Here is a 27,282-nt window from a genome sequence, read left to right as displayed (position 1 = left end):
CGTTCCATCCACAAAGCCACCCTCTTTTACTTCAGTGGAGACGAACAGAATTGGACCATCCGAATTTCCCACGGGCAAAGTTAAACATGGAGCTTCTGTCAAATACAACAAACTCTCAAGGAGGTCGTTAGATTGCCTTCAAACATCGAATGAAAGGAGGCCTTTGTTTCATTAATAGACATGCGACCTCGCCCTCGCATCACCGTCAAGTCTCTCGACTAAAATATCAATCCATCTAAAGCCGATGATGCTCGTTCATCTTACCTCACTTCAGACGTCGACATAAATGATCATGCGCAAAGCCGGTTTTATGCAGATTTTTTCATTACATTTATTTAGCCGTTTCTTAATGATCCAGGATATTCTCCAAGTGACTGAGAGAGAGAGAGTATTATCTTGTTTTTTTCTAAAAGAATGGACTTCCCGAGCTGAGCTGCGGGTTGGAGCGGTGAAAATTCTTGATTTTTGAAGCAGGACGAAAAAAAAAATCACTTATCATCATCATCATTTTGTGTCTTGGAATGTCAGACTTCTTCTTGCAGGCGCAGTCAGAAGATTGGAAACATGCCTTGTCACTCTTGCATTGAAGATGAACTTGGTTTAGCTGTGGGTCGCTGTCTTGTACCAAAGTACTCGCAAGTTATTGTCATACTACGCTGATCTATAAGGGCCATCCAGAGGCGTGATTGTCATACCTCGGACATTATGGTGTGCACCATCGATTTGTCACTCAAACCTGGTGAGTGTGTCACATTTTGATACTGATTTCTTGTAGTGTTGTGAGCATAAAAACGTTCACGGACTAGTTGTAGAGTTGGGAGCGAGTATGGAGGAGTGGTTCGCCTTGAGACATCCTCCTACTCAAAAGTTTTAGTAGTGTTGAAGAGATAGAGGATAACACCCTACAGAGTTGAGAGTGGTGATGGTAAAATGATGCATGTGGTGTGAACCTAGCCTAATTCTTCCTCATTGCCAAGTCCTCTTAAAAAGCCAGCAACTTCAAATATAAAGCAACTCTTTTGAAGTCCGCTCCAACTATCACGCCATCCTGATTGATGGACCAGATAAGAGAGAAGAAATTGGCTTTTGCGTTTCACACCAATGTGATCGAAGTGAACGTTGAGTGTTCAATCGTTCGTTCATCCATTCTCGTGGCTGTTTGACCAAAGCGCCTTTTCGACTGACTGCCGAGGGGCTCTCTGGATTTCCATGCTTGCCCCACTCTCTCATTCTTCAGACAAATTGAGAGACATGAGTAGATTATCGAAAAAGGCACACAGGATGACTATGAAGATGCTGATGATGAAGCTGTCGATCTGAATTGATCCAAGACAGGGGGGTTTTGTACTCAGGGTTCCATGGTTTTCTCTCGTCTTCACTACGTTCACGAGTTGCCGTTCAAATGGGCTTTTTCAAAGTGAGCTGACATCATGAAATCCACGTCATCTTCCTCCGAGGGGCGTTTGCGTTTGAAGAAGCCCAACTTCCAGAGAATCAAGCAGATGAGAACAAGAACGAGGAGACCAACGAGAATGCTAATCAATATGATCCACCATTCCAAACCCTGCTCGGGCAAGAGTTGATGCGAGTCCGGGTAGGCGATGGTCCTCACCGACACATAATCATCGCCAATGTTTTGTGTTATGTCTGGATCAACAGTCACTTTGGCTTTGGAGAAGATCTCCACTTGATCAATGCCGCTGTAGTCTTCCACTAGCGTCGAGTTCCAGAGCCTGGATCGAACCTCGATGGTGGCAGGAACACCCGCCGGCATGTTATAAATCTGACAAGTAATGCGCAAACATTTTGCCGTTCCCCTATCACAGTCGAGAGTCACAACCTTGAGGTCGCCTCCATTGGGCCCAAGTCCGGGGAGCACTCGTGGGAGGATGACTTGTTCCACCTCACGTTTCTGTTTAGACTTGAGCTTTTGCATCATGGCTTTGAGGTCGGGATCCCCCAGAGACGAATCGCGGGCGGCCGAGGATTGAAAGAAGTCCTCGTAATCGGACCCATTGCCCGGTTTCATGACAAAATTGGCTGGGGGCGTGTGCCCAAGTGTGTGTCTGGCAGTGATGCCATCATGACCGGCAGTATAATTTAATGGGTTTGCAGCAAAGCCCGAGGGTAGTACGCAGTCCCCGCGTCCATTTCTCAGCGAGGGGTGATCCGTGAGATACAGGAGCCATTTTCCTTGGGCCTTTCCATTCTCGACTTGGAATGGCCAAGCAATGTGGACAGTTAAGACATCAACGGCTGAGGGGCCATTGTTGATGACTAAGAATTTGTGCACCACCTGTGGGCCGATTTCTGCCAACTCTTGCAATGCAGATTCGCCTCGAACGGTCCCGCCATAATGGACCTCTTCTGGGAATCCCCCTCCAACAACTTTGACCTCAGCTCGGCGAACCACCACCAAATTAACGAAGGTGGACGTATCGTACACTTGAGTCGATGAAGTGTTGGCAGTTAAATAGAACTGGATGAGTTTATCGTCGATGAGCAATCTCGGACTGAAGCGCAGTTGAATGTTGGTCGAGTGAGCTTCTCCATTGGCGGCGCCCTTGAAGGGATTGCCAAGATTGAAGGACAGCCAAGTCTCGTTTTTGAACTCAGGTGCATTCAGTTTAGTATCTTTTCCCATGCCAATGTAACTCACCGACGGTGGGAAGAACACATCAAATGTGGCCTCGTAAGCCGGGTCACCGCCATTCTTAATGGTTACGTCCAGGGTGAGCTCGTCTCGTTTCAAAGAGCCCAGCTCGAGTTCATAATAGCCACCTGGAGTTCGGCCCAACTCCTTGGATTCGTCCCGAAGCGTGGGCTCAAACGCCAATTGAGATTGGCAAACGTCATCCTCCCCACAATCTTTTTCGAAAGTGGCTTGGAAGCGCTTCTTGGCCTGGGCCTGATTCAAAATTGGATAGTCATTGATATTTGGCAGAGATGCGCCGGGAAGATAAAGCATCCGAGGTTGGGCCTGCACCAACGAGTAAGACATGGCAAATTGAACCGGACTCTGGAGGTCTGCGTAGGGCCCAATGTAACCAATGACGGCCGTGCATTGCGCTCGTCTTCCTTCAATTTTGATGGTGTCCGTGACAATGTTCGTGCGATTGGGGCCGACGTCTGGCCGATCTAACAAGCGTAGCCATACACGTGACACTGGCTTTTTGGGCTCTGCCTCAATCTTGAACGTGAGGGATAACCCTTGCTTGCTCACCTCTTTATCAACACTGAAACAGGCGTTAAAGCTGAAGCAGGCATCCTCGGATGTCTCGTCCTCCCGGCAGCCAGCTTGGCCCGGGTCAATGCCTTTGAGGTTTTCATCGTTGACCGAGGTGCGGATGTCAATGATGGGACGAGATCGAAGCAGAAAAACGTGACTAGATTGGTAAGCACCAATTAAAAGATCCGGGTAGCCATTGGCATCCATGTCCATGCCACCACTCAAGGAGCTTCCCAAGGTTCGTAGGTCGAGCGGGAGAACGCCATTGGGAACAGCCTTAATGAGATCACCGGCTGTAATGATTTGATCGGCCACCTCTTCGGCATACAAGAAAGGCGGAGAGCCTTTTAAAGGCGGCCCATGCGCCCGGAGACCTCTCTGACCACCGAAGAACACATACACTGCACCTTTGCCGTCGTCCTCATACGGAGATCCCACGGCAAAATCTTCGAACCCATCATGGTTCAAATCGCCCAGGTTGGTGAGGGCCAAACCGAATTGCGACTCCACCTGTTTTCCCAGAATCTTCACGTAATAGTCACTATGGAGTGCTCGGCCCTTGCTGAGATACAAGTACACGGCTCCACCTCGCTCCTCTTTCCCACCGTCATAAAACGGAGCCCCTACCAACAGGTCAGGACTTGAGTCCCCATTAGCATCCAGAGTGGCCAGGGAGTAGCCGTAGCCGGTGCCAAAGACTTCCCCTTTGAGAGTGTACGACCAATCTGGGGCGTAGCGGGTCATGATTGGGTCCTTCCTGAAGAAGTACACCTCTCCCGTTCGAGAACCATCTTGACCAGCGTGAGGAGCACCCGAAACGTAATAGACGTCCCCGTTGAAGAAGCGCCCTGACGTCACAGATAGGCCCATGTGGCCATGTTTGCTGAAGTCTAGCATGTTTTCAAAGTCCACGGCCACGCGATATCGCCGGTGAGTGCCGAGATTCTGACCAAACACATTGCCACGCCAGGTGAAACATCCGGGGGCTCCAAAGAGGGCCAGATCTTGATCGTTATCACTGAGATCCTCATCTTTGACGAATGAGGCCGCCGTGCCGAGCTGGCACACTCCCCATTGGGCGTGATTGTCGAAGGTGTCTCTCTTGGGCTCCAGGTGCTTGCCTCCCACCGCATCTCGGACATTGACGATATTTTTATAGCCAATGTCGTCGTTTCGGGGAAGAGTCAAATCTGGATCGAGGACGTAGCACATACCCAGCATGCCTCGCTTGGTATCTTGGACCCTCTGTGAGTGTTTCTCAACGTCCCGCACCGCATACCTAAAAAAGAATCATTGACGACGCTCTGTCAGTGATCGAGATCGAGGAAAATAACCAAAGGGGACGCGAGATTGACAGAGAAGCCCAAGACAAGCAGCCAGAGTTGTGGCTTAACTACGTGTCTGTACTGTACAGTACACCATATCTGGGTCTTCTTTTGAGTCCCCGGTGTTTTTTTTAACGAGACCATGAAACTTACTCGACACGAAGACTACATGGTGATAAATTTTCAATTCGCATTTAACTCCCATCTCAATTGGCACCTCGTGCTAGCAATTAGGGGACTCATTGGCGTGGCCGTTTGTTCTTTATTGGTCCTACTGGACGGATGGTTGCCAGGTGCTTCCAAGTGAGGTGGGAGCATTCATTGGCTAGATAACTGCCGCCAATGTTGTTGCTATTGTTGTTCTTTCACTTCTTTTTCACTCATCATCATCATCTTCATCTCATCTTCTTCATCTCTTTTTTTTCTACGTATTCAACTTACCTGTGTGCGCACACGATGACCTTTCCACCTTCTCCTTGACTTTGAACCTCGACTCCAAGCCATTGGCCATCTTTCAATTCCGACGAGATGGGTGGATTCAACGTATTAAGAGATCCATTGTAGATCCCATAGGTCTTATCCATTCGATTTCTCGAACGCTTGCCATCCGTCTCCACTTGAGTGCAATCCTGAAAGAACATTTGGAGGAACATGTTAAACTACGCAAGGAATGGAAACGGATGAGAGCACGTATTTTGGCAAGACAACGTCATCAACTATTTTCCTTGCCAGATGGAATGGCCAAAAATAGTCATTGTGGCTGACAATGTTTTCTGAAAGTTTTGCTACCAACCGAAAGCACATTACTCCTATCCTCCAATAACCAGCTTTGCCAAAAAGGGAACATTTGCTTGCATCAACTTTTGGGAGCGAGTGCTTGCTTGGCAGCTTATTGAGGGTAGAAGAGATCTTTTCATAATTATAAAAAGGTCCTTTTTCCTGCAAGTGAAGCCATCGCTTTGTTCGACAATGGTGAACATTATTTTGGAACGGAAGACGCCCTCGTCAGTCGCCTTGAATTGCCCCTAATCACGTGAAATTCGCGAAAGGGGAGGCTCTTGTTGAGTCTCGATATTTCAGCATGAATACACGCCATTTTCGGCATGTATTTGATTTAGCTGAGGCTAATCCGTTAAAAAGGCGTTGATCACCTCATAATCCCTGTTGAAGACTGGTTGCCGGCGACTTAAGACTCGAATTCGACAACTCTGGCATGAGGTGTGACGCTTTCCTCGCCTTGCTCTCAAACTATTTTCATCGTCCTATCCTGGCTTCCTTCGGAGGAATTTATGCATCCTAAACTCCACAAATCCCTACTCATGAGCGTGTCAAAGTGTAGACCTTGCTGTCGGTTTAAAAGTAGAGCTATAAACCATGAGCTCAAGCAGCTTCTCTCTCTCGCCCTCTGGGTCTTTTTCATGGCTCTATTTCATGCTTTTCAAAATATTTTCGTTTTCTTGTTTGATCTTTTGTATTCCTCTCCCTTCATCAAAATGATGCGAAAGCTTTTTCCTCTCTAGATGCTACACACTCGCCCTCTCCTTGACTGAAGACAAAAGTAAGGTTGAGGCTTTTTGCATCGGACGGACTAAATTTGGGGGTCATGTACGAAGTCAGGACTTCCACAAAGTATTACTGGAGTCCAACCAAAATGATCAAGTAGACCTATCTTCAGCACTTTTCCTCGTTTCTCTCAAATCTGAACGGATCTCTTGTCAAACAATTGTTTGACTCGCCCCGATTTCCCTTCTCACTCGCTTGATTAGGCCGAGATGTATATTTGGACTCTGGGTACGCCGGCTGTTTGGTAGTAAGGGAAAACGATGCCAATCACGCATATTCATTCACTATTACCCCACACCTGCCCCAAATCGCACTTCGCTACCCCACACACAACCCCTCTTCGTACTTATGTAGCACATCTATCCAGGAGAGAGTGCTGCGGTAGATCAGCTCATCGTGACCTCCCCCTTCACCTTTGGTTCATCATGATCTAGTTTTCCAGCTTTTCGGGTTCGAGTGCTACCGGCTTGATCGAACTCGTACCCACCCAGTACTGCTACTACTACTACGTATGAACGCCACGAGTACTTGTCCCAGGAATACTCCTATTGTGAGCTTTTCTAGCCAGCTTCTCTCAAGCACAACACGTGAGGGGCTCTCCAGACTGAGAGGAGGCCAGGACTATTGTTGTGCTTTTTTGGTGTCAAAGCGATTTTCCGTGTTGTTTGTTGAACCACCCATGTCAGGATCAAGTCAGAGCAAAAAAGTACGAGGTCCCAACCTCCAAGTGCTCCAAGTGCTCCAAGTGCTCCAAGTGCCCCAAAGGCAGGCGCCACGGAAGGAACCGACGGTAACGCGGAAAACGCACCGTAGTAGTACCATTTACGTACGTACACTCCGTACAATGTGGGTTGTTCAATACAAGTTCATACAATGTAAAGAATTATTATGCTGCTTGCTCTCATTCTGGGCTTGCGTGATCGAAAGGAACCATCTGGGGATAAAGGGGAACTATTGTGGTTCATGCCCTGTTTTCTTGTGTGCACTGACTAAGCACCGTATGCACAGTCCTGAGGGGTATGGCTTTGTATTTAGGAACGGCCATAAACCACTCAAAACTGAGAGTGGACAGCTTCGCCACACAATACAAGGCAATTTCAAGTTGGATTTGATATCAACGTGGGGCAAGACGTTGCCTCAGGCCAAAAGCAGTCTCTTCCATGCATTTATCTACGTACGTACATACGGACGATCGGCGGTAAGTCTATGGCTTCTGCTGAGATTGATTCCCAGGGTATTTATTTCACACCCATGTTTGATCAATCTCAATCTCCAGCAAATCAGTCAGTTCTTTGGCGTGGTTTGCATGCTTACTTCCTGGCTTGCTTGCTTGCTTACTCGTCTTTTTTGGTTTTGCCTTATCCACACATTTTTTCCTTGACTAGAGAGCTCTCTTTCGCTCCTTTGCTCCTTCTCCCGTTTCGTTCCTCATCAGGGTATTTTGGATTTTGGTCGGACCCAAAGCACACGTTTCACAAAGGCAAATATGTGTCTAGCGGATAAATATTGGTTCAGAGCTAATTCGTCCTGTTCTACAATGAGAGACTGTTTAGGGCTGGTTCTTCTCGTGTTAACTTGCCAACAAGTGACTGCGTCATCGAACTCATGTGCAAGTATTATGTAAAAGTACTCGATCGTATTTTGGGATAGGCTTTTGAAAGCTCGACCTTGAATCCGAAGAGGTTGGCAAATATTGTTCAATTCATACGCGTCCATGGAGCTTTGAGGCTTTATTATCAAATTGCAGCCCCCAACCTTGGACTGTTTATTGTTGGCCTAATGCTTTGATGGTATCGCATATATTAGCAGATTTAGACCTGGCTGTAGGATAGCCATAAGATAACCATTTTCAAACATCATCTGTCCATCTTGATTGCCAGGGGCTTGGACGAACAAACTGAGCATTTGTGCGTTTTCGCAATTCCCAATTGTGGTCAAAAGATGGAATAAAAATCCCACTCGACAACAGTTGCATGTCTCGGTCGCTCCCCAACTTCGAACATCTCTGACATTAACTACTGACTTCATCTGGGCTTGGGCACACTTCACGTAATAGTTTTGCATCCAAAAGAATCTGAGCAGGGAGAGATCACACAACTTTCTGTGCCAAATGTACTTACGTACAGCACTGCACTGCAGCGGTAAACAACATGTAATCTTATAGCAATGTATTCAACAATGCCAATTGCCAGAACAGTCTGAGAGCAAGCCCACAAATAAGCTATTCGTCGAAAACTCGTTTTATGATTATCCGATTCTTTGGACGAATGCGGTTTCCAGTACTACTGCTTTGATTCGTTGTTGTTATGCATGTACATGTAATAGTCCGTGTGGAGCCGTGCGAGAGCCTCATTCATGTGAATGGAACATTCAGCGGAGAAAAAGGGCCAAAATCACGATCCGTCAATGAGCACAATGAATCGTGGAAACTCGTTTCGATGGTGTCGTCGTCGTCGTCCCAGGATCATCCTGCATTCCCAGTAGAGTTCATACAGACAAGTGTACTGTCCTCCGAGCATTCATTGGCAAGTCTCACACTCTACAATTCCCTCATTCCTTTATCCACAAATAGAAGATTGGCCAAGCTTAAAGGGCCACAATCTTGGTCGAATACGACAAAGGGGTTTTTTAAGGTCGGATCGCACGAAGCCGAGATCCAATTTCAAGTCATATATTTGATGTCAAAGCTTTATATGCCAGCTCACCCAGGAGGAATGGTAACCAGATATCCTCTAACCCTCAAGCATGTAGACGATGCAATCATGGTGGCTGTAAGAATGTAATCTGTGGCAATTTTTTAATCGTATCCTAACCAACACTGTTCGAGTGAGATCATAGAGAAAAGCCAGGCCAGTGCTTTTTAACACTGTAGAAATGCAAACAACAACACCCCCATGACCTTGGAAGCATGTTTCAAGCAATTCAAACACAGTAGAGAGCAGAAAAAGTTATGCCATCAACAATATCTTTCAACCAACCCAATCAAGAATATGGAAATGGAAAAAAAAATCTGGGAAAGTCACACATTTTACGTTGTGCCAAATAGCCAAGAGGCTTTTTTATGGCCCGTGTGTTTCCCTCCGTCTGTTGTTTCTCAAGATAAGATGTGCAACTCAAATAGTAGTAAGTGGTCGAGTGAGTGGACGTTGGAGATCTGGAGAGCCTGCCTTCGTCGCTACTTTACCCCTGGAATGTTTCCTCATTTATTGAGATGTCGACGTAGCCATAATAACGGCAAAAGTGCTTCTTTCGTGTCGTCTCCGTATCTTTGCAAGCTGTGGACACAATTGGCTTTGGGTAGGGCAAAATCGGCTTTTTGTTCGGCCCGAGCTCGAGGTGAATTAGTTGACAAAAAATTGATTCAGTCATGGGAAAATCGACTCATGCCACGGTACGCCCTGCTATTTTTGCTTGGACGAGTATACTGAACAGTGAACAGAGGTGGGAACTCCGATATGGAGAATGAAGTAAATTTTTTTTCCAATAAAAAGAGGCAGCCGCTCCCCCAATGTCAAGACCAAAGTTGGAAGTTAAAAAATGTTTGATAGCCTCAATTGATTTTCAATAGATTTCCACATGAATGGGTCTCTTTTCTGTGCGTTCTATTCAGGTGATAGTCATTAAATCTGCCTTTGTGATAAGGAAGGCACAAGTGTCATTTCAAAATGACAATTCACCTCCATTTCGAACTTTTGCACTCGATCGCTCCTACTCGACATTCTATCCCTAAAAGCTTCTCTTGTACATAAGTAGTGGCTGCTTACCCGAATCGCGTTGGAAAGAGGGCATTGCCAAAGAGCTCCAGATCGATTGGTCCCCGGTTGAAGGTTCTGGTCCAATGGCGCTCCCACCAGAAATCGGGGCTCACCCCTTGCACCGAGCAAAGTTCGATGTTGAGCCACGGAGTAGCCGAAATAGTTGTCAGCCACATCGCCGCCGGACTTAATGATCGGGATGCGAAGGTCCAAGTTGAACCCCGCCACCCCAAGGGCTAAACATATCCATTTGAGCAAGATGCCCAATGTCACCCGACACGATAACCACATCATGGGGTGGGGTGATCACTGTTGCTTTTTCTTCATTGGAACAATTTCGTCCTCATCCCGAGATCTAAGGGACACGAGGCCTCTGGGACCTGGATCTCTCTATATCTATCTCACTTCAGAGCGGGGAATTTCCCCTGAGCACCACCACTTTTGTCGCGGAATATCAACCATGCCTCACAATCAATCACCTCAGGACTCCATACCGATCCGTATCGAAACGAGACACTGTGAGGCCGGAAAATATTCTGATGTGTTTCACTCGGGTGATCTATCCCCAGATAGACGAAGAGACGGAATTTCGTGGTGCTCACTCAGGCATTAGTAGAGCTCAACTGAGCAGTCGGTTTCTGGCTTTTGCGCTCAAGTTGGTGGCCGTCGTTGGGAACAATTCCAGTGCGATCGTATACGTCACTGGGTGAATGGAGCAGTAGAGAAGTTGCTGGATGGACGACTACTAGTAGTGAGTATTCGTCGTTTTCGAGTTCGTCCGTCGACGTATTTCGATTCCATCCCATGCTTGCAGCTCTCGCTCTCAAAAGACGACTTGAGCAAAGAGAACGAACGCGGCCATCCTCCTCCCCCTCCTTCCACTCCTCTTCGTTCAATCGGTCGGAGGACCAAACGAGGCACGGACTCCCTGAGCCCAAAGAACGCCAAGGACTCGGTGAAGCGCTTGGTGATGCCGGTGGTAATCGTGGTGTCTTTGGGAGTGTTCCCCTCGAAGACGCTCTCCATTCGGGACAAATGTAGAATGGCAACGCGGGAGATCACACTGGTCGGATTGTTGGAGTACTAATAATAGTACAACAACAACAACAACAACAACAACAACACCAAAGATAACAGCAATAGCAACAACAACTCGGAGAAGATTTCTGTCCAACCGAGGCACAAATGGAGTTGTGGGAGTGAAGATGCACGCTCAGTCAGATTCGGCTCCAAATCTTTGGCTCGATTCTGATTGCAATTCCACTCGGTCGTCTGCAACATTTGAACCACCCCAGGTGAAGACTTATGTGGTAGATAGATATACTTTTGCTCGATGGACCCAAAACCATTGAAAGATCGTGACCCTCAAATAGGCAGATCTGATTTTTAGGACGACGACCGTTTTAAGGAAGCCCAGCCATTGTTCGACACGTTCTATTGTTATACACATATGTACTAGGACAAAGATGAACGAAACGAAAAGTCGACTTCTCTCCCTCTACTGCATTCCAATAGTCCAAAGTGAGAAGAGTTGTACAACAAGAGATGACCATTGAGCTCGTTGCACTGCATTAGGTAAGGTACCAAGCATTGGGTATGGGACCGAAAAAGAAGATTCGAGCAAAATGGGCGAGCACAATCGCCCGGCCCTCATTCACACTCCGGGGGAACTCAACTCTTACACTCTTACACTTAGAACTTACGTGAAATGCAACTCGCACTCCATTACGTAAGGGTCGTGGCTCATGAACCAACTCATCCAATATTGTATTTTGTGTGCCTTTGTTGGGTGCCAACCGGTGGGGATGGACGACACCTGGGTAGTGCAAGTACTTTTGGTGGAATGTGACCGAGTCAACTAAACGATGGAGGCCTGTTGAATGGCGATTAGTTTGGTTTCAAAACAGACATTTTTTCCGCCGACTACTTCAAAGCCTCTCGTCAACATGGATCCATTTGTCTTCCTTTATACGAAAAATCTTACTTTTGTACGGTGACTTCTGCCTTCATTGTGACATGATCATCCAAACCCACTCATGGCCACCTATAGACGATTTTATACTATTACCTCTTGTTAGACGAGTGAAAGAAAGATAGTGAGTACAAAAGGAGCTTGTAATGGAGATTACATACTACGTATATTCAGGTCAGTATTTCTTTACTTTTCAAGAGCTGGTTTTCTCCGTTTTCCTTACCATAAGAGAACTGTAGAAATGTTGAAATACTGTTGCTCAATTCTTTCATTTGAAATGTTCGACAATGGTTCTCGAAACTCGTGCATAAACATGCGAATGGAAACCAGAATATTCAGAAAGCATGTAATGTCCAAAATGTCTGTGGCGTCCCCTCTTTGCTCGCTGAGAAATAATCCAGAAAGTAAAGCCTGTGAGCAAAAGAGTCTGGAAAGGATTCCTTGTGTCAAGTCATCCGCTTAAGTACGTTTGGAACATGAAGGACTGTGGAATGAGCGGCGGCCCGAAAGTGAAATCGAGGTCTCCCCAGAGAATTTCCAGGCAGCACGATCCTTGAGTGTATGGAACTGGTAGGGGGAGACCCAACGGAGCCTAAACTTTAGCGGAAGTACGGACAATAAGAAGAATGAAGCCAAAGGATGGCCCACATCTACCATTCTGCTCTGGCTTGGTCTCTACTGCCAGCCATTCGTCCCATTCCATTTGGTGCTTTCGTAGCCCAGTCTGGGTGGACGTGCCAGGCTCAAACCGTAGTTTACTATCTACCAGCGTTGAAGTCTTGGAACTGCAAAACTGACAATAAAGAAGCGACGATAAAGATTGGGCAAGGGATACGGTCGATCCGAAAGTTGGGGGCAAAGAAAGGAGAAAAGATGGGTTTCAGAAGTTGCCCGAGCACCAGAGTTGCACACCGGTTGGAGCAATGGATAATCGAAATTTGCTCAAGGTTAAATTGATTTCTGCCAGGATTGAAGCAATCCCTCCGGGAAAAAGGCCGTGTTTTTAACTTATATCACCAATTATCTCAGAATTTTTCATAGGAATCTTGTCACGAGGAGGTTTGTAACTCAAAATTTCATTAATATGAAAGCAGTTTTGAGAAATATCTGTTATGGACCGCACGACCGCTACCTTATAAATTTTTACATGATATAGCTTGATGGCACGTCGTCGGGTACTTATCAAATCCATTCAAACAGTTTTTGTACATTTCGTCTTTTAAGGCGTACCCGATAGTGATGGGATCAAACAAATTTCCAAAATCAGGATCGCCAGAAAGCTAGGAAAGTCAAAGCACGAGCCGTTTCTAGCGTATCGTAGAATATTAGGCTTGGCCAAAAAGGTGACCCTAGTTTGATCGGAGAAAAATCAGGGTTACTTTTTGTGATTAACTAACGGTTTTCAATTTTCCGCTAGTAATCCCGTATGCCACTGAAAATGTAAATTGGTAGCCCTACTTGCAACCTCCGGTGATTTTTTGTTGATCCCCATCAGTAGTACCCGAGTCTCACCTGCATCCCATCCACCGCAATAGAGTTGATTTATTTCAGTTGCACCCTCATTTTTACCTGTTTGATATTTTTGCCACGTGCTTTTAAAATCAAAATGCATTTGCTTTTTTATAAACAACGAAAATATAGAAATTTGGCGTTGGATCTTTCTTAGAGTGCAATTGAGGCTACAATAAGTCTGGGTGTCGTCAACATGCTTGGGCAAAATGAAAATAGCCACGGCAGAAATTAAAATTGTCTTGATCTACTCAAAATAAGCCCCGCCATATTCCATTTTACAAACCTAAATTTACCTTAGCTTGATAAAACTAATTTTCGAAAGATAGAAAGCCAATGACTGCATTTTGATTGTTAAAAAGCCAAGCACAACAATAATGGACGGTTGCAGAATGATCAGAAAAATCAGAAAATCAAAGAAAAAAACATTTTATTGGATGCATCTTAAAATCTATTGGAAGGTAGTTATCATTTATTTTTCAATGCTGTTTCGTTTTCTAGGGCACGATCCTGGTCCAACAATTTAAGCCCTCTTAATTGCCCCTTATCAAAATCTATAGGCAGAAATAACTAATGAAAAAGAAGACTTGTCGTTCATTTGATTTTCACTCTTTTTATTCTTTAAGAATGGTGTAAATTGATTTATATCAATGATGTTGAATGTTCAAGCCAGCCTTGTAGTAGTGATTAAGATAACAAATGGTAGTGTGAAATGCCAGTGCTCTTTGCTTCAATATATTTTCAATGGAAACTAGAACCAGCTAAACTTAACACTATGTACAAAACCTTAGTAACACCACAATGGTTAAAGAAAACCTTTATGAACTTTTTACTTGGAGGGGAACCATTTGAAAGTTCCAATAGTATTGGTTAAATACACCAAAAAGTATGGGAACAAAAAAGTACAGGAATTTAGAAAACTTAAGGTGAAAATGTTAGCATCTGTCAACTTGATGATTAAACAATGAAGCCATGATTTTTTTTTATGAAAGTGTAGGGCGTGAGGAGAGGACAGAGATGTTGCCTACTAAAGTGGCTGAATTTAGTATTGTAACACATATGTCAAGGGTTTCAGGCCATTTTCAAGATCTAATCGGATGGTTGTGTTCAGGCAATAATTACGACCTTTCCGTGATTGTGTGCAAATAAGAAAAAGCAAAAAAATTGAGATGAAAATAAGTGTTCCGCAATTGTATCCTCTACAAATAAAGATAAAAGAAAATTGATTCTGAATGTTCATCGCCACATATTGAGCAAACATATCACTTGAAATCAAATCAAATCACATCTCAAAATTTCTGGAGTGATTGGTGGTTCAGCAACAGATTGGTTTAAGAGCTGTATCTTAATTCCGATTAGACACAATTTGACTGAAGGGTCAAAGGTACTGAGGAAGGTGGTAACAATGTAGATCGGCAAATCTGGATGTTCATATTTTGCCAAAACTACATAAAGTTCTGATCTGTAAGTTCCAAAAGAGGAGGTTGACAACTTTCTCCGGAGGAATTGTGAGACCGTCCGTATGTAAGGCATGATTTTAGGAGTCAATGGGGATCTTAAGACGTTTGTTCGAGGTTTACTCACAAATATCCATCTTTAGTGAACACATCAGTAAAATAGCCAGTGCGAAAAGTTAAAGGTATGTACAAAGTGCTATTTTTCATGATATGGCTACAATGTAGGTATCCTGTCCATGCCCAAGGCTTTCAACTCTTCCTCTTTTAAGTATCTAGTGACGTAGAGCCAGATTGAATTTGGAATAGGGTTTGTTTTTAAATCAAAACATATCGGATCGGTTATGTGCTTAATGATCCGGGTCAACCTCGTACAGGAACCCGGTGTTGGGGACCAAGATCCGATTGTAGCTATTGCTTTGAACGAACACCCTGAATTTCTCGAGAGAAGTGGGCTTGATTTTATCTGAGCCTCCTGCTCCAATCAGTTGGGAAGCCTTGCGACCCGTGAACATGTCCCCACTGACTTTATCCACCAACACCACCTCCTTCGAGTGTGAAATCGATTCGGGCTTAGTGAACTCGTAGAAGCCCCTTCCGGTTTTAAAGATCAAAGAGTTCCGCTGAACAAAAGCCTTGATACTGCATTTCTTGTCCACCAACAGGATTTGGAACCTCGATGGATTAACAGGATCAAGTTCGGTCGAGACAGCGTGACCTACGAATTCGGTTGATTTGCCGGACAAGCTGTCAAATAGGCGATGCAGTTCTCGATTGATGCCCTGGCTATGCCGAACCTATAAAGGCAAATGGATACATAAAATCTAAGTACAATCATTCCTTTATGCAGACCATGCGGACTTTGGCATTCCTACCTCGGTTTCAAAATTTTCAAGCTGTTGCGGACCCTGCTCTCTGTAGCAAATGGCCATAATGAAATTCACGATAGAAGAGAATTGATCCAACTTGATATAGAAACCATTCGTCTGTCTGGCCACTTGCCGGTAAAAATTGAAGCTTCCATACAAAGCTTGAACCGCATAAACTCGTATACTTTTTTTCTTCAAAACCTTACATTCCTCGCGCCAATCGATGTTCTGCACATTCAGAGGATAACTAGGTTCATGGGGCTTGGCGTCTCCTATCATAACCAGAGATTTCTGAGAATCATCTCTCCAGGAAAGTTTTGTGTGCGTTTCTCGAAGCACCAACTCGTAACATTCATCGAAATCGCCGCCACTGGTGGGTGACACTTGATCCACAAACTTAACTAATGCCGAATCGTCCGCAGTGAAGTCGATGTGTTTTGTGACATAAATAGAGGCATCGCAGTAATCGCCATGAGCAATGACTGCCATCCGAATTCCGGGAATGTCTCGTTTCAATCTCTGAATAGTGCTCTTTAGATTCCGCCTGACTTCGGACAGGCAAGGATACATAGATCCCGTCGTATCAAAACTGAACGCAATATCCATTTGGTCAGAAACCCCCATTGGAGCGGGAACGGGTGGTTCACTAGATTTATCGATGACCTTGGTGGCTTCCGTTTCTTTTGGGTCAACAACCGTGGAGCCAGACACTCCGCTTGTTCCTGCGGGTACGGATGTTGACGACTTATTCGGTTTAGCAACCTTGGCTGTGCCGGTGTCATCATTGGGTTCATCATCGTCCCCTTGCAAATCTGCGGCTCGTTTTGCTGCTCGAGTTTGTCTAGGATTAGTGGATGCTGACCCTGGATTTGGGACTGGATCGGGAGTGGGTATAGCTGTCCCCTTCTCAGGTCCATGATCATGATCTCGGTACAGCAATGTCGTCCCAGGGAGCAGGGCTCGATTATGAGAAGCGCTTTGAATAAAGATCTCTAAGTCGGGAATAGATTCTGTGTCAACTTCCACCTTGGTGCTAGAGCCTTTGGGGATATTTAGGATGGGTCGAACATCCTCTCCTTCAACAATCAAGCCGTCACTTTTTCTCCTTACCACAATGTGTTTGTAGTCTTGAATCAGTTCTTTCTTGGTCAACTCATAATAGGCCAAACCTTTGCTAAATTTGATCTTCTTAGATTCCAAAAAGGTCTTGATTGAAGCCTTTGAGGTCACATCAAATGCTTTAAATTCTCTAGTATCAACAACTTTGCTCGACATGTTTTATGTGTCTCTAGAGCCAGGTGAAACTGAACAGAGCTTTTGAGCTAGTTGCCACGGCTTCATCTGTATATCCGGACAGGTACGATTCCTTCATTTGGTTCTATCATATGAGAGGGCTCCAAGGCACTATTTTGGGAGTGAATATCAGTTATGGCATGAAGCTCTCTCGATTTTCTTCCTGACTGAAGCTCCTTTCCTAGGGACATAAATTGTTGGCTCATTCGTACGCACACTTTGGCGTTAGGGGTGAATAAATAATTGAAAGGCCATGAGAGGTACGGTTAACCTACGTATGATCGAATATAATTGTACATCGACCAAAAGGAAGCAAGGAGAGTCACATGCATGAAAGCTGGTCTTTGATGGGGCCTTCGTTCGTGCTTCTTAGATACGTTCAGCTTCGACAATAGATGCTGCGACGTATTCCACATTGTTCATATTAATGGCGGCCATGTTGATCCGACTGTTTTCATATAAGTAGACTCGCTTTTCGTGAATCAGGTATCGACATTGTTCGAGACTTAATCCAAGGAACGAGAAGATCCCCTGTTGGTCAGTTAGATGCTTCCAAGAGTTTGGTTTCTGATTAAGCGCCTCGATGAGAGATCTCAGCTTGACTCTGACAGTCCTGAAAGAGCAAAATATGAAGTTTGGTTACTAAAGCGAGGATTTTCTTAGTTGTTAGGGAATATTTTTTCCAACCTCAGTCGATCTGCGATTGCTTGGAGCTCCATTTTCCATTGCTCTTTTAGAACGGGATCGGAAAGGATTCGGATGACGACCGTAGCTCCATGAATTGGTGACAGTCCGGGACCAGGTCGTATAACTTGCTTTACAACAGTGGTTTCAAGAGAAGAGACATTGTCCCTGGAATGGAAAAGATATGCGCATTTCCTTCGAGCTAAAGAAAGCGAATAATGGGTATTTCTCTCACGGGTTATTTGACACGATGATCAAAGCTCCGGTTCGTTCAGAGTAAAGGCCGAAATTTTTGCTACCAGTCGTCGCAATCATGAGCTCCATTCCGGCTTGTTCAAACAGACGGGGAGCAAACGCATCCTTATCCACGTCTCCAGAGACCAACCCCTAAGTAAAATATCTTACAGTTACTCGAATCACGGAGTTTGGAACTTATGACCAGCTTAGGTAGTACAATCATGTGCCTTCGAATGACAACGTACTTGATACGCCATGTCAAAGAGAGGGAATAGTTCTCTTTCCTGGACAACTTGAAGGATCTTTTCCCATTGCTTCACATTGGGGTCGATTCCTGTGGGGTTATGGGCCACTGCTTGAAGAACCACCACAGCTTTGGCAGGTGCTTTCTTGAGGTCATCGAGCAGTCCCTCAAAATCCAGGTCGCAGTTGGTTGCCACGTTAACATATCGATAATAACGAATATCCTCAAAGCCACTCTTCTATATTGATATGAACGACATCGAAGGAGGGAAATAAAAAAAAACGTTAGTAAGATCATATTTATTAGAAAGGTCTGACTCGAAGCTCACATTCGCAATATTTGCGTGTAGAAACCAGGTTTGCTGAGGAAAGTAAATGACCGTTCGATGTAATTGTTGGCATAAACTCTCCATTGCCACTCGAAGAGCCCCCAAACAACCTGTTGTTTGCAAAGCACAGACTCGACCTTCGCGAATGGCCAAGCTCCCTTGCCCCAAGGCGATCTCCATGGCGAAGTTAGTATATTCACGGATGCCTGTGCTCGTTGAGTATTCGTGGAAAAGGTTCCCTTCTAAGACGTCCTTGGCCATTTCCATCTCAGCACGTTTGACGGATTCCATGACGTAGGGCCGACCTTCCTCATCAGCATAAAGGCCAATAATCCCGTTCACTTTGAAGGGTGAGGTGTCTGTTTTACATTGATCTATTAGTCCTAAGTGGGATGGGAGGACCCCTTCAGGCACAATAAACTTGGTTGTGGCCATTCTTTTAGGAATCCACTCTTCGATGGCTCTTCTTGTGCTTCAAGATTTCGACAGCAGAGAATTGGAAATCCTTCTCACAAGTCTCACAGTAATAGAATCGAGCATTCTGACTAACAGGTTTGGACGACGAGGCTAAAGCAGCCGATGATGACGAATATTTGTTCTCATTCTCTATCCGCTCGGCTTCTTCCCGACATTGGCCATAATGAGAAACTCGTTCCAGCGGTCCAACGTACATTTCCTTTTCACAGAACCCGCATGTCCAATCCATTGCGAGTGAGTGTGTCTCTTCTCCGGAGTTCTCGAGGCATCCGTAAACTAGGTATTTGGTTAGAATCATGCCTCCTTTCTTCTCATGGGGATGCACTTGAAACTCTTTGTTGTCAAAAGGATTCTCCGTCACATCTAGGTCAGCTTTGCTCGGGCCCAAGTACAAAACTTTGATGTCTCCGGGTAGCAGCCTCTTGACAGAGAAAAGTATTTCGGTGTGCATGAAGTCCAAAAGATTTTTGGACAACATGGCCTCCAGGATTGTTTGCTCCTCTCCTGACGCTACCGGGTCGTCTATCTTGTCCATGGTGTCGAGTAATCTTAAATGGAGCAACCTATCCCACTGTCTGCGAATTTTCGAAGCGCTCAAGAGGATATTTTGGGCTTGCTCAATGTCCGGAAACCGCGTTTCAACCCACGAATCGAAAACAAATCGAGAAAACACGCTATTGGTGTCAATTGTATGTGCAAACAAGAGCATGGCTTGGAGCAGCGGCATTCTTAGGGTATTCACTAAATAAGGTTTGTTGGTCTCGAGCAATGAGAGGTAAACCAGGATCTGATGCTTCAGACTGACTGGATATTTGCCCGGAAAACCGGGCATATTGACAATATCCATCGAGTCGAGGGCTAGATATTCCGGACTAGCGGCAAATATGCTATTGGGATGTAGAACATTAAACGGCTTGACTCGAGTATGGAAGAGTTGATCCGCCCCGGATTTGGCGTGATTGAACTCGTCAGCTATTGCAAACTGGGGGTACAATCCGCCGGCAACGATGAGCTTGAGAATGGACAAGTCTTTGTAGGAGATGGCTTTAGATCCTTCTAAAAGATCACGAACTTTCTTGCCGTCATTCTTCATCCGAAACTCGATGTCTTTAAGGTCGGTGTTGTCGTCCATGTCTTCGGATTCCATTACTCCTTCCAAATTGGTCATCTTCAGAATCTTCTTCTTCCGTGGTCCCTCTTTCTTGAGGATGTCGCGCTTTAAATTTCTCAGTTGCTTGAGTTCCCCGTGTCTGACAGCCCGTTCTGATGAGCTTAACTTTGACATGTCTTCGTGGCCTTTTTCCATCAAACCGGATTGCTCCAAGAGCTCCTTGAATTGGGCTCGAAGCTTGGTCATTTCGTAAAACCTTTGCTCTTCAAGTCCACGTTTCTTGCACCACTTTCTGCTTGATTCCGATGGATTTGATTTGATCTGAAATATAAAGACAACATCGACTTCGTATTTATCATCATTGGCAGAGAAAGATTCATCAAAAAAAAAAAAGAATACTTACCCTAAGCCAATCTCGGTACGAGTTAAGAAGAGTAATTGGATCTCCATGGTCTGAGTCGAGATTTCGTCGTGCGGCCACACAATCTGCATCTCGATAGGCAGAATTTGTAAAAGGACTTTGAACAGACAGCGCTGCCGCCAAAGATAAAACGGATTCGACTTGATGAAACATTGTTCCCATAATCAGCATCTTCCCGATGGTCACATCGACGGGCAAATTCGACAACATTCGACCACTCACGGTCAGGCTCTCATCCTCATTTAGCGCCCCTTGCTCTTTGAGCATCAGAATGGAATTTTCAACGCTCTCAACAGGTGGAGGCTCGATAAAGGGGAATTTCCTGGCATCGGGCAAGCCCATAGCGATCATTTGGAGTATCAAATTGTCCAAGGGTACTCTCTGAATCTCGGGAGTGGAATAAGGCGCCAATGCCTTGTATTCCGCATCTGAGAACAACCGAAAACAAACACCTGGCCCGGTTCGCCCGGATCGACCTTTCCGTTGTTCGGCACTAGCTCGACTGATCCAAAACTCTTTGAGCCTTTGCATTTTACAGACAGGGTCATATTGCATCTCCTTGACTTTTCCACTATCCACCACGAATCGCACCCCGTCGATCGTGATGGATGTCTCGGCGATGTTTGTGGATACAATGCACTTGCGTACTCCCTCGGGTGGATAATCGAATACTTTGTCTTGGTCGGCCAACGACAAAGTCGAATGAAGTGCCAAAACAATCCAACGATTAGTCTTCTCCGCGTATTCCTTGGATGCATCAACCACCGTGGTTATTTCCTTGATCCCGCTCAAGAAAATCAACAAGTCGCCTCGTTCCGTATCCGGATATTTCTTGTCGATGAGTTGCAATATCCTCACGTAGGGAGCCGGATTTAACTTTTCACTCGAACTTTTTTCAATTGAAGGCACTGGATGGTATTCCAATTTGATGGGAAACAATCGTCCCGGTACTTGAATTACGGGTGCCTCATTGTGAAAATACTCTTGGAACAGCTTGATGTTGATAGTGGCCGACATGAGAATGACCTTGATATCCGATCGTTGGTGAACCAAGCATTTCACAATTCCCAGAAGAAAGTCGCCATGGAGATGTCGCTCGTGGACTTCATCCAAAACAATCACATCGTAGCCACTCAAACTAGGATCAGACGAAACTTGGCGGAGTAAAAGTCCTTCGGTGAGAAAGAGCACTTTCGTCTTGTCCGTCTTTTTGCGTTCAAACCGAATCTGATATCCGATTTGAGTGCCGTATTCATTTAAGGTTTCAAACCCCACTCGTTTGGCTAAGGATATACAAGCGATCCTACGTGGCTGGGTGCACGCAATATTGTTATAACCAGCATTTAGAAGATACTGAGGCACTTGAGTGGATTTGCCACAACCGGTATCGCCGGCAACAATGATCACCTGATGAGTTTTTAACTTGTCCAAGATCACGTCCCGATATTCGGCAATCGGCAAATTGGCTTGACTTTGTCGAAGTTTCCGGATCTTCTCAATCTTCTCCTTCTGCAGGAAGTCAATATATAAGGTCAAAATGTGTCGGAATTCAAGAATCATGGCCTGAGTAAGAGGTCGATCTTCATCTTGCAATGAAATTCGATTCAAAAGATCTCGAGGATCCGACGGTTCCAATTGAAGGCACTGAAGTAGGGATCGATCAAAAACCGGACTCAATCCAAGGTTGGCCGACCCTGGTGGATCGGGAGACGGTTTCTTGGTATGGCTGGCTGTCTTTTTTTGGAAGGCCTGATACTTGTGAAGAAATGCCCAGAAATCCCGGTATTCAGACGAGCCATGCGTGATCAAATCATCGGGCCGGAAAAATATCTTGATCAACTTGGATTTATAACGTTCAAAGTCAAACGAATGACTTGGGCTGGATTCATTATGTCCTCTGGAGGTGGTTCTATTTCGGGAGGAGCCAAGGTGGGAGTGGCGATGGGAGGATCTGTGGGACATTTGGCTTTCCGTTGCTGGGTTGGTTGGTTCTCTAGCTTGGATGTTGGATGTTGAGACTTTGTTTATTTACAAAATAAATGAAAAAGCTCAGGGTGACGAAAGCCAAGAAAACGAGTCACAAGTGCACCACAGATTGAAAAGGTCAATGACGAAGAGTCGATTTTGTACAACACAATGTACCAACTAACACATGCATAGCAAAAATTCTACAAATCCAACCAAAGTTGGCTCAGTGATTCCAAGTATTATTATCGGTTCCTCTGAAGCAATCCGATCGAAGCATATACTTTGTGCTGTCAAATATCTGTATGGAAAACCAGAAAGCTTAACGGCAGGCCTAAAAAACTCGTTTGGCTATGATACCCAAGAGGGCATCTTGGGCCTAGAAAAGCGGGCTGAGAGATGAGTGGAGGGGGGCTCCATTGCTCGTCAGCTTCGAGTCGAGGTATGTCGTCTTCCTCCATTCAAGAAAAACGAATTCTCTGTGTGGGATTGGTCTGTTTAGACGTGGTTCATGTGGTCAAATCGTACCCGGTGGAGGATTCGGATCAACGATCCGTGGACCAATATGCCTCGCGCGGAGGCAATGCCTCCAATAGTGCCACTGTCTTGGCCATACTAGGCCAGAATAGTGAATATTTCGGTACTCTGGCCCAAGATTCGTTCGAGTTGCAAGCCATCGAACAGGACTTTCGGGACAAGGGCATTGCCTACAGCAACTGCATCCGAATTCCCAATTGTATATGCCCGAATTCCGCTATCATAGTTAATCAGGAGAACGCTTCCCGAACCATAATTCACACTAATCTGAATCTACCAGAGCTGACGTTAAGCGATTTTCAGACTTTGAACCTGAAGGAGTATTCGTGGATTCATTTCGAAGGCAGAAACCTGATCAATGTGAAGGAAATGATCCGATATACCAAAATCCACTTTCCGGGGCTGACCGTCTCTGTGGAGGTGGAAAAAATCGGACGCAACTATGAAGAATTCGTCCCTTTGGCAGATGTGGTTTTAATGTCGAAAGATATTGCCAAAGCTAATGGCGCTTCTAGAAAAGAGGATGTGGCCGCTGTTTTCAGAGGGCGTTTGGGTGTGGGTGCGAAATTGATTTGCGCTTGGGGCGAGTTAGGCGGCATGGCTTTGGATGCGGATGGGAGCATTTCTGATTGTCCTGCATTTCCACCTCCAGAGGGGGTGATTGATACCATTGGCGCTGGTGACACATTCAATGGGGCCATGATTGCCAGTTTAAACCTTGGCAAGTCTTTGGACAAGGCTCTTATTACTGCATGCAAAGTAGCCGGAGCTAAAGTAGGCGTAAGAGGATTCCAAGGTCTTCAAGAAGTATTTAAACATGCCGATTAGCATTTCATATTACGTTTTTTTTTATGACTTTTCCGGGATGCTGAACTGATTAATCGTAAAGCAATGGATTGCTTGTAATGATTATATTTTGTGTCATTGTTACATATAGAGCACTTGTTTTTTTGAGTATCGTCTTCTAAATCCTAACCTCGGAGCGCCACGAAATTCTCATGCTGACGTTGATGTTGCTGAAATTGTCGACTCCTGTGCTGAGCTCCTGGTTCATCCCTTCCTGGTGTTCCCTCTCCTTGAGCTCGTGTCGAGATGGAGCTTTTGGCGTTGGCTTTATGACGAATGAGCTGCTCTGTGAAATATTGCTCAAGAATGCTCACCAGTTGATGATTCTGCAAGAAAATCCTGCATAATTACAGACCCATTTTCTCTAGTTTCTTTGGCACTAATGTGACAAAAATAAAGATAACCGATTTCGTAATCCTCTTATCTTGTCTTCGTTTCGTAAACATGGATCAAGTGACTATGATATCTTGCCGCAAAGCACCCATGTGTGAAAGAGTTTAGTGAACCCACCACATCTGGATAGGCTCTCCTCACGTTTGGATCTTTGTGGGCCTCGTTTTCTTTGAGGACGTCCATCTCGAACCAAGGTGCTCCGCGGACTCCCTGTTCCAATTCAGCGTGATTGGAAACCACGGAAAAGACCAGCAAGGCCAAAAGTGAGCACTTCATGAGGAGTTCAAATGGCACTAAGACATTGGCGATTCCATTCGGCGTCTTTTATACTTCACTTTCGCATTGCTTGGCTCGAACTTGGAAATTCTTTCTCGGACCAAGTTGCAAATGATGTAGATTACGAGGGAATTCTCAACAGTTGACGAGGTCAGCCACCGTGTGCCCTAGTTTGTTCATTGTAACAGGAGGAAGAATGTCCATGGTTCTTTCTCAACTTTCGCATCACATCCTGCACCATTTCTTACTTTTCTCTCCTCTATTTTTACCTACAGGTGTCCACAATTAAAGAAAAAGTTTATTTCAGGCTTCCAAAGGCATTCATTCGATTATTCAAAAGTTTATCGACTCTCCGAAATTCCACCAGAAATGGCGGTAGGAGGCAATTAGTCTACAAAATAAGGCTTGATTCTGATATATGTAATTCATTGCCTTTTAGGAGTCTGCACTAAAAGTGTTCCCCATGCGATTGACCCCTGGGATGGAACTGAGGACTAGTTTACAGGACTTTGTCCGAGAGAAAGGTCTGAAAGCCCCTTTCGTTATGACGTGTTGCGGTTCGGTTACCAAGATTACCCTTAGATTTGCTCAGAAGCCAGATGGAGGAATCAATGATGTAAGTTATTGTTCGAGAATGTGTATTTTATCACGAGGATTTCCATTTGCCAATCCATGAACTGGGCTCGAACGGTCGCTCAGAACGATAGCGATGCTCAAGGGAAATCAGTCATCTGAGCTAGACGACGAACTTGAGGTGTCGTATTTAGCCAACAACTCTTGGTCAATCAAATGGAACCCAACTCCATGGCCCACCCTCTTCAATTTCGACAAGAAATCACCGGCCTCCTTGATTTCCCGCACTTGATTCTGTAGGAAAGTGCCTTCGAGAAAATCTGACGCACTGCCATCCGAATCCACCGTGGCGATTTCATGACTTTTCTTCAGCTCCTCGTTGATCCATGTTTCCATATTCAAGACCGCCTCAAAGGCTGACAAAGGCGAACCCCAATCCATAAACCTCGGTTTTTTGACGTCGAAAAACTCGACATTACCACCACTAAAGACAAGAAAAGCCCCAATCATTTAGCTATTAATCTTAGTCTATAACCGTAAAAAAAGGTAAAACAAACGTTGTACCGTTCATTGATGTATCTAATCAGTAGTTGTCCATGCTCTTGTTCCTCGTGAGATTGGACCAGAAAGTGCTTGGCAAATCCATGGAGGGCTACATCCGCTCGACTGAAATATTGAGCCATTGACAGGTAGGTGTAGCTGGCGACCAACTCTCGATTGATGGCTTGATTGAGCGAATCATTGAGACGTTGGGAGAATCCTTGACGTACAAATTGGTCGGGATGATCCAAAGCCTGATCGGAACCGTTGAAGGACATGGCGAAACCCGGCGATTAACTAAATTCTTCTATTGAAAGGATATATGAACTTGAGAAACTCGAGAAATGATTAAATCCGCAATCAAAATCCGATCGATTGACTCTAAATATTCAACGAGTGTTTATTCTTACAGATTAAAACGTTCAATGAGCATTTTGAGATCACATCCTTGGTGGGCACATTCTCGTCGGAACTTTTGGAGGGGTGTGAATGCCATCTACATATCACTTTGGGTCGAGCGGATGGTTCCACCCTCAGCGGTCATCTGGTGGGCGATGCAATTATTTTCACTACGGCTGAAGTGGTACTGGGCGAATGTACTGACGCCGTGTTCACGCGGGAATTTGATGAAGCCACCGGATTCGATGAATTGGTGGTGAAACCGAGAAAAGATTGATCAGAGAGACATTTCGACGGCTACATAGCGTAAAGGCTATTTGACTTGATACACTTCATCCCCGGACATTAAATATGTTGGTTATGAACACTTTTTTGAAAAATTGTGATGGGTGATAGGCTGATAGCGCAATATCAGAAAGACAAGAAAGGGAGACACGGTGTGTAGAATGTTGTCAGGTAACTTTCAACTATGCAAAAAGTCTTGAGAGCATAGTTGAAAGTTACCTAACAACAATGTAAACACCATGGAGAAGAAACATCTTCGTGAATTGCAGGATCAGAGTACCATTGTAGCGATGGCTTCTTTGAAATGATACAGGGCTTTGGCGCCCTGGATTACAAATGAGAAGAACTCCGTTATTCCCTAATTAAGGATATTGAAATGGAACATTAAAGCTGGAACAGAGTGGTGACATCATCACAATATTTTGGGAGATCACCTGAACTTTTGAGGCTTAATAGCTCCAGGTAAATTCATTGAATTACTATTCCAGATCATCTGTCCTTGAAAAGAATGTATCATTTTTATTCACTAACATTCATTAAAAACGCTTTTAAACTGAAACAAGTGGTTTTTCGACTGATCTTTCTTGCTTATAATTACAATTCATTGCTCGATACCTTACGAATTTTTTTTGTTGATATTGTAACCTGTATTTGGACCCTGGCGGATTTTTCGTTATTTCATTTAGTTAATTCATAAAGCATCTTAAGACATGTAAATAGATCCTGAGGAGAGCACCTCTTATGGCAGGTTTCAAAATGTTTATCGTTCTAAATAAAGTTTTCCCAAGTTCAATAACATTTCCCATTCGTTCTTTCACTTCCTCACCGATCTTCTCGTGTTTTTGTTTTATCGCGACTCGAAGGTAACAAAATATAAAGAGGGCATCTTCTTTACTTATATTCTATCAGTCAGGCCGGGGAATGGGATGGCTGGCCTCTTTTTTCTGTCAGGGTTCAAGCCCGACCCTTGGGACTCCTCTCTTTAATTGTGACGAAT

The 27,282-nt window shown here is 44.9% G+C and overlaps 8 protein-coding genes across 15 annotated transcripts; 2 read left to right on the top strand and 6 right to left on the bottom strand.

The window, feature by feature from the left end:
- Positions 1 to 293: 293 nt before the first annotated feature.
- Positions 294 to 10,641, bottom strand: LOC131889724 (integrin alpha-PS1-like). 3 transcript variants are annotated; one of them, XM_059238895.1, is made up of 3 exons: positions 9,882 to 10,641; positions 4,996 to 5,183; positions 294 to 4,508 (listed from the first exon to the last, which is right to left on the bottom strand). In XM_059238895.1, exons 1-3 carry the CDS (start codon positions 10,164 to 10,166, stop codon positions 1,385 to 1,387), a joined length of 3,597 nt encoding a protein of 1,198 aa, XP_059094878.1. In that variant the 5' UTR covers positions 10,167 to 10,641; the 3' UTR covers positions 294 to 1,384. The 3 variants fall into 3 exon arrangements, with proteins under 3 accessions (XP_059094878.1, XP_059094880.1, XP_059094879.1); XM_059238897.1 differs by lacking the exon at positions 9,882 to 10,641 and adding an exon at positions 8,823 to 8,837 and having other exon boundaries at positions 295 to 4,508; XM_059238896.1 differs by lacking the exon at positions 9,882 to 10,641 and adding an exon at positions 5,706 to 5,816 and having other exon boundaries at positions 295 to 4,508.
- A 411-nt stretch (positions 10,642 to 11,052) lies between these two features.
- LOC131889739 (bifunctional protein GlmU-like) lies at positions 11,053 to 26,365 on the top strand. Of its 6 annotated transcripts, XM_059238912.1 has the most exons (5): positions 11,151 to 11,167; positions 11,263 to 12,018; positions 24,796 to 24,863; positions 24,928 to 25,104; positions 26,014 to 26,365. In XM_059238912.1, exons 2-5 carry the CDS (start codon positions 11,991 to 11,993, stop codon positions 26,275 to 26,277), a joined length of 537 nt encoding a protein of 178 aa, XP_059094895.1. In that variant the 5' UTR covers positions 11,151 to 11,167; positions 11,263 to 11,990; the 3' UTR covers positions 26,278 to 26,365. The 6 variants fall into 6 exon arrangements, with proteins under 6 accessions (XP_059094894.1, XP_059094895.1, XP_059094896.1 ...); XM_059238911.1 differs by having other exon boundaries at positions 11,053 to 12,018; XM_059238913.1 differs by lacking the exons at positions 11,151 to 11,167; positions 11,263 to 12,018 and adding an exon at positions 15,475 to 15,612.
- Positions 15,158 to 17,093, bottom strand: LOC131889730 (uncharacterized). Its single transcript, XM_059238903.1, has 2 exons — positions 15,683 to 17,093; positions 15,158 to 15,604 (listed from the first exon to the last, which is right to left on the bottom strand). Exons 1-2 carry the CDS (start codon positions 16,949 to 16,951, stop codon positions 15,158 to 15,160), a joined length of 1,716 nt encoding a protein of 571 aa, XP_059094886.1. The 5' UTR covers positions 16,952 to 17,093.
- Positions 17,231 to 19,045, bottom strand: LOC131889732 (aspartate aminotransferase, cytoplasmic-like). The gene is made up of 5 exons (XM_059238905.1): positions 18,463 to 19,045; positions 18,136 to 18,372; positions 17,889 to 18,040; positions 17,657 to 17,821; positions 17,231 to 17,582 (listed from the first exon to the last, which is right to left on the bottom strand). Exons 1-5 carry the CDS (start codon positions 18,895 to 18,897, stop codon positions 17,339 to 17,341), a joined length of 1,233 nt encoding a protein of 410 aa, XP_059094888.1. The 5' UTR covers positions 18,898 to 19,045; the 3' UTR covers positions 17,231 to 17,338.
- LOC131889725 (probable ATP-dependent RNA helicase DHX34) lies at positions 18,902 to 22,448 on the bottom strand. The gene is made up of 2 exons (XM_059238898.1): positions 20,454 to 22,448; positions 18,902 to 20,371 (listed from the first exon to the last, which is right to left on the bottom strand). The coding sequence occupies exons 1-2, from the start codon at positions 22,431 to 22,433 to the stop codon at positions 18,902 to 18,904; spliced, it is 3,450 nt and encodes a 1,149-aa protein (XP_059094881.1). The 5' UTR covers positions 22,434 to 22,448.
- LOC131889735 (ketohexokinase-like) lies at positions 22,327 to 24,234 on the top strand. The gene has a single exon (XM_059238908.1). The coding sequence runs from the start codon at positions 22,836 to 22,838 to the stop codon at positions 23,799 to 23,801; it is 966 nt and encodes a 321-aa protein (XP_059094891.1). The 5' UTR covers positions 22,327 to 22,835; the 3' UTR covers positions 23,802 to 24,234.
- On the bottom strand, positions 23,836 to 24,607 carry LOC131889741 (uncharacterized). Its single transcript, XM_059238919.1, has 2 exons — positions 24,330 to 24,607; positions 23,836 to 24,145 (listed from the first exon to the last, which is right to left on the bottom strand). The coding sequence occupies exons 1-2, from the start codon at positions 24,486 to 24,488 to the stop codon at positions 23,945 to 23,947; spliced, it is 360 nt and encodes a 119-aa protein (XP_059094902.1). The 5' UTR covers positions 24,489 to 24,607; the 3' UTR covers positions 23,836 to 23,944.
- On the bottom strand, positions 24,769 to 26,145 carry LOC131889738 (soma ferritin-like). Its single transcript, XM_059238910.1, has 3 exons — positions 26,012 to 26,145; positions 25,626 to 25,908; positions 24,769 to 25,545 (listed from the first exon to the last, which is right to left on the bottom strand). The coding sequence occupies exons 2-3, from the start codon at positions 25,877 to 25,879 to the stop codon at positions 25,212 to 25,214; spliced, it is 588 nt and encodes a 195-aa protein (XP_059094893.1). The 5' UTR covers positions 25,880 to 25,908; positions 26,012 to 26,145; the 3' UTR covers positions 24,769 to 25,211.
- Positions 26,366 to 27,282: the final 917 nt, after the last annotated feature.

Source organism: Tigriopus californicus, chromosome 10 (genome assembly GCF_007210705.1).
Source record: "Tigriopus californicus strain San Diego chromosome 10, Tcal_SD_v2.1, whole genome shotgun sequence".
In the NCBI taxonomy this organism is placed as follows: Eukaryota; Metazoa; Arthropoda; class Copepoda; order Harpacticoida; family Harpacticidae; genus Tigriopus; species Tigriopus californicus.
Note: the sequence above shows the minus strand (reverse complement) of the source record. Positions and strands in the feature narration are given on the sequence as shown.

What these genes read in the sequence shown, in the direction of transcription:
- LOC131889738 (XM_059238910.1), bottom strand. Translation starts at nt 25,879, where the DNA reads ATGTCCTTCAACGGTTCCGATCAGGCTTTGGATCATCCCGACCAATTT. An exon ending in ATTAGATACATCAATGAACG is followed by an intron (nt 25,546 to 25,625) that starts GTACAACGTTTG and finishes TCTTGTCTTTAG; the next exon opens with TGGTGGTAATGTCGAGTTTT.
- LOC131889735 (XM_059238908.1), top strand. Translation starts at nt 22,836, where the DNA reads ATGAGTGGAGGGGGGCTCCATTGCTCGTCAGCTTCGAGTCGAGGTATG.
- LOC131889732 (XM_059238905.1), bottom strand. Translation starts at nt 18,897, where the DNA reads ATGGCCACAACCAAGTTTATTGTGCCTGAAGGGGTCCTCCCATCCCAC. An exon ending in TCTTTGACATGGCGTATCAA is followed by an intron (nt 18,041 to 18,135) that starts GTACGTTGTCAT and finishes TATTTTACTTAG; the next exon opens with GGGTTGGTCTCTGGAGACGT. An exon ending in ATCATCGTGTCAAATAACCC is followed by an intron (nt 17,822 to 17,888) that starts GTGAGAGAAATA and finishes TTTCCATTCCAG; the next exon opens with GGACAATGTCTCTTCTCTTG.
- LOC131889741 (XM_059238919.1), bottom strand. Translation starts at nt 24,488, where the DNA reads ATGAAGTGCTCACTTTTGGCCTTGCTGGTCTTTTCCGTGGTTTCCAAT. An exon ending in GGAGAGCCTATCCAGATGTG is followed by an intron (nt 24,146 to 24,329) that starts GTGGGTTCACTA and finishes ATTTTCTTGCAG; the next exon opens with AATCATCAACTGGTGAGCAT.
- LOC131889730 (XM_059238903.1), bottom strand. Translation starts at nt 16,951, where the DNA reads ATGTCGAGCAAAGTTGTTGATACTAGAGAATTTAAAGCATTTGATGTG. An exon ending in TTGAAAATTTTGAAACCGAG is followed by an intron (nt 15,605 to 15,682) that starts GTAGGAATGCCA and finishes TTGCCTTTATAG; the next exon opens with GTTCGGCATAGCCAGGGCAT.
- LOC131889724 (XM_059238895.1), bottom strand. Translation starts at nt 10,166, where the DNA reads ATGATGTGGTTATCGTGTCGGGTGACATTGGGCATCTTGCTCAAATGG. An exon ending in CTCTTTCCAACGCGATTCGG is followed by an intron (nt 5,184 to 9,881) that starts GTAAGCAGCCAC and finishes ATGTTCTTTCAG; the next exon opens with GATTGCACTCAAGTGGAGAC. An exon ending in GTCATCGTGTGCGCACACAG is followed by an intron (nt 4,509 to 4,995) that starts GTAAGTTGAATA and finishes ATTCTTTTTTAG; the next exon opens with GTATGCGGTGCGGGACGTTG.
- LOC131889725 (XM_059238898.1), bottom strand. Translation starts at nt 22,433, where the DNA reads ATGTCCCACAGATCCTCCCATCGCCACTCCCACCTTGGCTCCTCCCGA. An exon ending in CGTACCGAGATTGGCTTAGG is followed by an intron (nt 20,372 to 20,453) that starts GTAAGTATTCTT and finishes TTTATATTTCAG; the next exon opens with ATCAAATCAAATCCATCGGA.
- LOC131889739 (XM_059238911.1), top strand. Translation starts at nt 11,991, where the DNA reads ATGGAGATTACATACTACGTATATTCAG. An exon ending in TACATACTACGTATATTCAG is followed by an intron (nt 12,019 to 24,795) that starts GTCAGTATTTCT and finishes AGTTTATTTCAG; the next exon opens with GCTTCCAAAGGCATTCATTC. An exon ending in AAATTCCACCAGAAATGGCG is followed by an intron (nt 24,864 to 24,927) that starts GTAGGAGGCAAT and finishes ATTGCCTTTTAG; the next exon opens with GAGTCTGCACTAAAAGTGTT.